We start from the raw sequence: 9,459 nt of genomic DNA on the forward strand, positions 1-9,459 counted from the left end.
GAGAGAGAGACAGAGGGAGAGAGAGAGAGAGAGAGAGAGAGAGAGAGAGACCGAGAGAGAGAGAGAGAGAGAGAGAGAGAGAGAGAGAGAGAGAGAGAGAAAAGGGGAGAGAGGAGAGAGAGAGAGAGAGAGAGAGAGAGAGAGAGAGAGAGAGAGAGAGAGAGAGAGAGAGAGAGAGAGAGGAGATTTAAAAACGAGGAGTTTTGACAGACAGCTATAAACTTCAGGTTTCTTCTTTGAAATGGCACTGACATTTTAACTACTTATCAGATATGAAACAAACAGACAATCAGAATATCAGTCAAAAATATCAAATTCCCAGTTTATGCTACAAAATCAACTCTATATAATTAAAAAAAAAGGTTATATTTGTCTCAACGTTCCATGACGTACACTACGGCATTGCTGGCAGAATAGATGGATGCAGTTCAATGCATAATTAATATAATTCACCAATAGATTAGTAAACGTCGGCAAAACAAGTAGATGAAGTGTAAACAGCCTAATCAGCTCCGCTTATGGTGAGTAAAATGGTCAGAGAGAGGGAGGTGTTCTCTCATTAGCTAGACAACCGGTTAGCTCGGGGTGCTTGGTTGGCGTTGTGAGGTCAGAATGCTCCTCGTCCAGTGTTCTGAACGCCCTGAGAGGGAGGTCTCTCTCTCATTTGTGTCTGGAAGTAGCTAGACAACCTTATCCAGTTAGCTCGGGGTGCTTGGTTGGGACGAACATGCGTTGGCAGGCGAGCTGCAGAAGGTCGAGGACAATTTCCCCATCGTTTATCAGTGCAATTTCAATGACCAACTGGCTGAAAAACGTTTTTTTTTTAATCTAATGTTCCTTGGGTTAGATTTGATCTCATCTTGCTCTGGCTAGCATTAGTTGTGGATCTTGTTGCTGTTGATGTGCATAACTGAGGGAAAGAGAGCCTGGCTTTTCATGGTTGTTTGATCAACAAGGTGGTAAAGTTCTGTCAGAGGACTACCGTGGTGTTTCCATAGTTACAGAAATCCTTTGGATTTTGGGGCTTTTGGCTTTTGTGCCTGTAAACACACAGTCCAGGTCATAGTGCCTGTAAACACACAGTTCATAGTGAATGATGACAGGCCCTACTGCCTGTAAACACACAGTCCAGTTCATAGTGAATGATAACAGGCCCTACTGCCTGTAAACACACAGTTCATAGTGAATGATAACAGGCCCTACTGCCTGGAAACACACAGTCCAGTTCATAGTGAATGATGACAGGCCCTACTGCCTGTAAACACACAGTTCATAGTGAATGATGACAGGCCCTCTATGTTTCTAGATCTACACAAACTCTTTCCCTCTCTATGTTTCTATATCTACACAAACTCTTTCCAGCTCTATGTTTCTATATCTACACAAACTCTTTCGCGTTCTATGTTTCTAGATCTACACAAACTCGTTATATATACGTCATTCCCATACAGTCTATGTATTTAAGAGGTGAAAATGACCATATCTAAGTGGTGGCCTGTCAGATTCTTCCTGAGGTATAGATCAACACATGTTAACAAGATTGCATGTTGCTGAAACGCTGTCAGTTCCACTTTAATGGAGAAGGTGTGTGTGTGTGTGTGGTGTGTGTGTGTGTGTGTGTGTGTGGTGTGTGTGTGTGTGTGTGTGTGTGTGTGTGTGAGTGAGTGTGAGTGTGTGTGTGTGTGTGTGTGTGACAGTGTAAACCACAGCATAGAGCCCCATAAAGAGAGTCTAATTAAAACACCACACAGACACAAGGGACACATCACTTTCCTCCTCCTCCTCATCTCTCTCTCCTCCTCTCTCCTCCTCCTCCTCCTCCTCTCTCTTCTTCCTTCTCCTCCTCTCTCTCTCTTCCTCCTCGCTATCTCTTCCTCCTCCTCCTCTCTCTCTCCCTCCTCCTCCGCTCTCTCTCTTCCTCCTCCTCCTCCTCTCTCTCTCCTCCTCACCTCTCTTCTTCCTTCTCCTCCTCTCTCTCCTTCCTTCTCCTCCTCTCTCTCTCTTCCTCCTCCTCTGCTCTCTCTCTTCCTCCTCTCTATCTCTTCCTCCTCCTCTCTCTGTCTTCCTCCTCCTCTCTCTTCCTCCTCCTCCTCTCTCTCTCTCTTCCTCCTCCTCCTCTCTCTCTCTCTTCCTTCTCCTCTCTCTGTCTTCCTCCTGCTCTCTCTTCCTCCTCCTCCTCTCTCTCCTCTCTTCCTTCTCCTCCTCACTCTCCTCCTCCTCCTCTCTCTCTTCTTTTCCATCCACCTCTCTCTCTTCTTCCTCCTCCTGCTCTCTCTCTTCCTCCTCCTCTCTCTTCCTCTCTATACCTCTCTGGAGGTATAGAGAGGACAGTATAGTGGAGGTGTAGAGGACAGTATAGTGGAGGTATAGAGGACAGTATAGTGGAGGGATAGAGGACAGTATAGAGGAGGAATAGAGGACAGTATAGAGGAGGTATAGAGGACAGTAATAGTGGAGGTGTAGAGGACAGTATAGTGGAGGTATAGAGGACAGTATAGAGGACAGTATAGTGGAGGTCTAGAGGACAGTATAGTGGAGGTATAGAGGACAGTATAGTGGAGGTATAGAGGACAGTATAGTGGAGGTATAGAGGACAGTATAGAGGACAGTATAGTGGAGGTATAGAGGACAGTATAGTGGAGGTATAGAGGACAGTTAGGTGGAGGTGTAGAGGACAGTATAGTGGAGGTATAGAGGACAGTATAGTGGACAGTATAGTGGAGGTCTAGAAGACAGTATAGTGGAGGTATAGAGGACAGTATAGTGGAGGTATAGAGGACAGTATAGTAGAGGTATAGAGGACAGTATAGTGGAGGTGTAGAGGACAGTATAGTGGAGGTATAGAGGACAGTATAGTAGAGGTATAGAGGACAGTATAGTGGTGGTGTAGAGGACAGTATAGTGGAGGTCTAGAGGACAGTATAGAGGACAGTATAGTGCTGGTATAGAGTACAGTATAGTGGACAGTATAGTGGAGGTCTAGAAGACAGTATAGTAGAGGTATAGAGGACAGTATAGTGGAGGTCTAGAGGACAGTATAGTGGAGGTATAGAGGACAGTATAGTGGAGGTGTAGAGGACAGTATAGTGGAGGTGTAGAGGACAGTATAGTGGAGGTGTAGAGGACAGTATAGTGGAGGTGTAGAGGATAGTATAGTGGAGGTATAGAGGACAGTATAGAGGACAGTATAGTGGAGGTATAGAGGACAGTATAGTAGAGGTATAGAGGACAGTATAGTGGTGGTGTAGAGGACAGTATAGTGGAGGTCTAGAGGACAGTATAGAGGACAGTATAGTGGAGGTATAGAGGACAGTATAGTGGAGGTCTAGAGGACAGTATAGTGGAGGTATAGAGGACAGTATAGAGGACAGTATAGTGGAGGTATAGAGGACAGTATAGAGGACAGTATAGTGGAGGTCTAGAGGACAGTATAGTGGAGGTATAGAGGACAGTATAGAGGACAGTATAGTGGAGGTATAGAGGACAGTGTAGAGGACAGTATAGTGGAGGTCTAGAGGACAGTATAGTGGAGGTATAGAGGACAGTATAGTGGAGGTCTAGAGGACAGTATAGTGGAGGTATAGAGGACAGTATAGAGGACAGTATAGAGGACAGTATATTGGAGGTCTAGAGGACAGTATAGTGGAGGTGTAGAGGACAGTATAGTGGAGGTTATAGAGGACAGTATAGAGGACAGTATAGTGGAGGTCTAGAGGACAGTATAGAGGACAGTATAGTGGAGGTCTAGAGGACAGTATAGTGGAGGTGTAGAGGACAGTATAGTGGAGGTCTAGAGGACAGTATAGTGGAGGTGTAGAGGACAGTATAGTGGAAAGGTATAGAGGACAGTATAGAGGACAGTATAGTGGAGGTGTAGAGGACAGTATAGTGGAGGTCTAGAGGACAGTATAGTGGAGGTGTAGAGGACAGTATAGTGGAGGTCTAGAGGACAGTATAGTGGAGGTATAGAGGACAGTATAGAGGACAGTATAGTGGAGGTATAGAGGACAGTATAGTGGAGGTATAGAGGACAGTTAGGTGGAGGTGTAGAGGACAGTATAGTGGAGGTATAGAGGACAGTATAGTGGAGGTATAGAGGACAGTATAGTGGAGGTGTAGAGGACAGTATAGTGGAGGTGTAGAGGACAGTATAGTGGAGGTGTAGAGGACAGTATAGTAGAGGTATAGAGGACAGTATAGAGGACAGTATAGTGGAGGTCTAGAGGACAATATAGTGGTGGTATAGAGGACAGTATAGTGGAGTCTAGAGGACAGTATAGTAGAGGTCTAGAGGACAGTATAGTGGAGGTATAGAGGACAGTATAGTGGAGGTGTAGAGGACAGTATAGTGGAGGTATAGAGGACAGTATAGTGGTGGTGTAGAGGACAGTATAGTGGAGGTCTAGAGGACAGTATAGTGGAGGTCTAGAGGACAGTATAGTGGAGGTCTAGAGGACAGTATAGAGGACAGTATAGTGGAGGTGTAGAGGACAGTATAGTGGAGGTGTAGAGGACAGTATAGTGGAGGTGTAGAGGACAGTATAGTGGAGGTGTAGAGGACAGTATAGTGGAGGTGTAGAGGACAGTATAGTAGAGGTATAGAGGACAGTATAGAGGACAGTATAGTGGAGGTCCAGAGGACAGTATAGTGGAGGTATAGAGGACAGTATAGTGGAGGTATAGAGGACAGTATAGTGGAGGTATAGAGGACAGTATAGTGGAGGTATAGAGGACAGTATAGTGGAGGTCTAGAGGACAGTATAGTGGAGGTCTAGAGGACAGTATAGAGGACAGTATAGTGGAGGTCTAGAGGACAGTATAGAGGACAGTATAGTGGAGGTATAGAGGACAGTATAGTGGAGGTCTAGAGGACAGTATAGTGGAGGTATAGAGGACAGTATAGAGGACAGTATAGTGGAGGTGTAGAGGACAGTATAGTGGAGGTCTAGAGGACAGTATAGTGGAGGTGTAGAGGACAGTATAGTAGAGGTATAGAGGACAGTATAGAGGACAGTATAGTGGAGGTATAGAGGACAGTATAGAGGACAGTATAGTGGAGGTGTAGAGGACAGTATAGTGGAGGTCTAGAGGACAGTATAGAGGACAGTATAGTGGAGGTATAGAGGACAGTATAGTGGAGGTATAGAGGACAGTATAGAGGACAGTATAGTGGAGGTGTAGAGGACAGTATAGTGGAGGTCTAGAGGACAGTATAGAGGACAGTATAGAGGACAGTATAGTGGAGGTATAGAGGACAGTATAGAGGACAGTATAGTGGAGGTATAGAGGACAGTATAGTGGCTGTATAGAGGACAGTATAGTGGAGGTCTAGAGGACAGTATAGAGGACAGTATAGTGGTGGTATAGAGGACAGTATAGAGGACAGTATAGTGGAGGTATAGAGGACAGTATAGTGGTGGTATAGAGGACAGTATAGAGGACAGTATAGTGGAGGTATAGAGGACAGTATAGAGGACAGTGTAGAGGACAGCATAGTGGAGGTATAGAGGACAGTATAGAGGACAGTATAGAGGACAGTATAGAGGACAGTATAGTGGAGGTGTAGAGGACAGTATAGTGGAGGTCTAGAGGACAGTATAGTGGAGGTGTAGAGGACAGTATAGTGGAGGTATAGAGGACAGTTAGGTGGAGGTGTAGAGGACAGTATAGTGGAGGTATAGAGGACAGTATAGAGGACAGTATAGTGGAGGTGTAGAGGACAGTATAGTGGAGGTCTAGAGGACAGTATAGTGGAGGTATAGAGGACAGTATAGTGGAGGTCTAGAGGACAGTATAGTGGAGGTGTAGAGGACAGTATAGTGGAGGTATAGAGGACAGTATAGAGGACAGTATAGTGGAGGTGTAGAGGACAGTATAGTGGAGGTCTAGAGGACAGTATAGTGGAGGTGTAGAGGACAGTATAGTGGAGGTCTAGAGGACAGTATAGTGGAGGTCTAGAGGACAGTATAGAGGACAGTATAGAGGACAGTATAGTGGAGGTATAGAGGACAGTATAGAGGACAGTATAGTGGAGGTATAGAGGACAGTATAGTGGAGGTCTAGAGGACAGTATAGTGGAGGTCTAGAGGACAGTATAGTGGTGGTGTAGAGGACAGTATAGTAGAGGTATAGAGGACAGTATAGTAGAGGTATAGAGGACAGTATAGTGGAGGTATAGAGGACAGTATAGGGGACAGTATAGTGGAGGTATAGAGGACAGTATAGAGGACAGTATAGTGGAGGTATAGAGGACAGTATAGTGGTGGTATAGAGGACAGTATAGAGGACAGTATAGAGGACAGTATAGTGGAGGTATAGAGGACAGTATAGAGGACAGTATAGAGGACAGTATAGTGGAGGTATAGAGGACAGTATAGTGGCTGTATAGAGGACAGTATAGTGGAGGTCTAGAGGACAGTATAGAGGACAGTATAGTGGTGGTATAGAGGACAGTATAGAGGACAGTATAGTGGAGGTATAGAGGACAGTATAGTGGTGGTATAGAGGACAGTATAGAGGACAGTATAGTGGAGGTATAGAGGACAGTATAGTAGAGGTATAGAGGACAGTATAGTGGAGGTCTAGAGGACAGTATAGTGGAGGTGTAGAGGACAGTATAGAGGAGGTATAGAGGACAGTATAGTGGAGGTATAGAGGACAGTATAGTGGAGGTCTAGAGGACAGTATAGTGGAGGTCTAGAGGACAGTATAGTGGTGGTGTAGAGGACAGTATAGTAGAGGTATAGAGGACAGTATAGTAGAGGTATAGAGGACAGTATAGTGGAGGTATAGAGGACAGTATATGAGGACAGTATAGTGGAGGTATAGAGGACAGTATAGAGGACAGTATAGTGGAGGTATAGAGGACAGTATAGTGGAGGTCTAGAGGACAGTATAGAGGACAGTATAGTGGAGGTCTAGAGGACAGTATAGAGGACAGTATAGTGGAGGTCTAGAGGACAGTATAGAGGACAGTATAGTGGTGGTGTAGAGGACAGTATAGTGGAGGTCTAGAGGACAGTATAGAGGACAGTATAGTGGAGGTCTAGAGGACAGTATAGAGGACAGTATAGTGGTGGTCTAGAGGACAGTATAGTGGAGGTATAGAGGACAGTATAGTGGAGGTCTAGAGGACAGTATAGTGGAGGTATAGTCTACCTGTGTATATACAGTATAGTAGAGGTATAGTCTACCTGTGTATATACAGTATAGTGGAGGTATAGTCTACCTGTGTATATACAGTATAGTGGAGGTATAGTCTACCTGTGTATATACAGTATAGTGGAGGTATAGTCTACCTGTGTATATACAGTATAGTGGAGGTATAGTCTACCTGTGTATATACAGTATAGTGGAGGTATAGTCTACCTGTGTATATACAGTATAGTGGAGGTGTAGTCTACCTGTGTATATACAGTATCGTAGAGGTATAGTCTACCTGTGTATATACAGTATAGTGGAGGTATAGTCTACCTGTGTATATACAGTATAGTGGAGGTATAGTCTACCTGTGTATATACAGTATAGTAGAGGTATAGTCTACCTGTGTATATACAGTATAGTGGAGGTATAGAGGACAGTATAGTGGAGGTGTAGTCTACCTGTGTATATACAGTATAGTGGAGGGATAGTCTACCTGTGTATATACAGTATAGTGGAGGTATAGTCTACCTGTGTATATACAGTATAGTGGAGGTGTAGTCTACCTGTGTATATACAGTATCGTAGAGGTATAGTCTACCTGTGTATATACAGTATAGTGGAGGTATAGTCTACCTGTGTATATACAGTATAGTGGAGGTATAGTCTACCTGTGTATATACAGTATAGTAGAGGTATAGTCTACCTGTGTATATACAGTATAGTGGAGGTATAGAGGACAGTATAGTGGAGGTGTAGTCTACCTGTGTATATACAGTATAGTGGAGGGATAGTCTACCTGTGTATATACAGTATAGTGGAGGTATAGTCTACCTGTGTATATACAGTATAGTGGAGGTGTAGTCTACCTGTGTATATACAGTATCGTAGAGGTATAGTCTACCTGTGTATATACAGTATAGTGGAGGTATAGTCTACCTGTGTATATACAGTATAGTGGAGGTATAGTCTACCTGTGTATATACAGTATAGTGGAGGGATAGTCTACCTGTGTATATACAGTATAGTGGAGGTATAGTCTACCTGTGTATATACAGTACAGTAGAGGTATAGTCTACCTGTGTATATACAGTATAGTGGAGGTATAGTCTACCTGTGTATATACAGTACAGTGGAGGTATAGTCTACCTGTGTATATACAGTATAGTGGAGGGATAGTCTACCTGTGTATATACAGTATAGTGGAGGTATAGTCTACCTGTGTATATACAGTTATAGTAGAGGTATAGTCTACCTGTGTATATACAGTATAGTGGAGGTATAGTCTACCTGTGTATATACAGATTGTATACATGACTTGTCTTACCAGCCATGCTGAGGTAGACAGAGGGAGAGGTGTGGTTCTGTCCGGTCAGCCCGTTGACCGCCTGTACGTAGTACCGCCCCGCGTCAGCCGTCCTGGCCGACAAGACAACCAGCTGATTGTCCAACGACATGGCTCTGTAGGAGAGACATAAAACCAGACAGGGATTTCAGAGCTGATTGTCCAACGACATGGCTCTGTAGGAGAGACATAAAACCAGACAGGGATTTCAGTTTCTCCACAATATCATTTCAGCACATGGAGAATGTAAACACAACGTCCACACAACGTCCACCCAACATCCACACAACATAAACAAAACGTCCACACAACGTCCACACAACGTCCACCCAACATCCACACAACATAAACAAAACGTCCACACAATGTCCACCCAACATCCACACAACATAAACAAAACGTCCGCACAACGTCCGCACAACGTCCGCACAACGTCCACCCAACATCCACACAACATAAACAAAACGTCCACACAACGTCCACCCAACATAAACAAAACGTCCGCACAACGTCCGCACAACGTTCGCACAACGTCCACACAACGTCCACCCAACATCCACACAACATAAACAAAACGTCCACACAACGTCCACCCAACATCCACACAACATAAACAAAACGTCCGCACAACGTCCGCACAACGTCCGCACAACGTCCGCACAACGTCCAGCCAAAACAAGCTGATGAATGAGTCCCTTTCCTCTCATCTGATCTCTGCATGTTGTTGACTTCCATCCTCTGATGCTCATTCTCTGACACACCAGGAACAATCAATACACACACACACACCCGCAGACACACACGCACACACACACACACCCGCAGACACACGCACACACACACACACGCACGCACGCACACACACACGCACACACACACACACAGACACTTTATGAGGCAGAGAGATTGTGTACTCTATATTCTGTATATTGAGACAGAGAGATTGTGTACTCTATATTCTGTATATTGAGACA

General features: G+C 44.6%; 1 protein-coding gene across 1 annotated transcript in view; it reads right to left on the reverse strand.

The window, feature by feature from the left end:
• Positions 1–8,601, reverse strand: part of LOC116361510 (protein sidekick-1) — a gene marked incomplete at its 5' end in the record, with an annotated part of 60,930 nt that extends 52,329 nt beyond the window's left edge. The window contains 1 exon segment of the mRNA XM_031816003.1: positions 8,468–8,601. Within this exon segment, the coding sequence (XP_031671863.1) occupies positions 8,468–8,601 (134 nt within the window).
• Positions 8,602–9,459: the final 858 nt, after the last annotated feature.

The sequence above is a fragment of the Oncorhynchus kisutch genome, unplaced genomic scaffold, assembly GCF_002021735.2.
Source record: "Oncorhynchus kisutch isolate 150728-3 unplaced genomic scaffold, Okis_V2 scaffold723, whole genome shotgun sequence".
Taxonomy (NCBI): domain Eukaryota; kingdom Metazoa; phylum Chordata; class Actinopteri; order Salmoniformes; family Salmonidae; genus Oncorhynchus; species Oncorhynchus kisutch.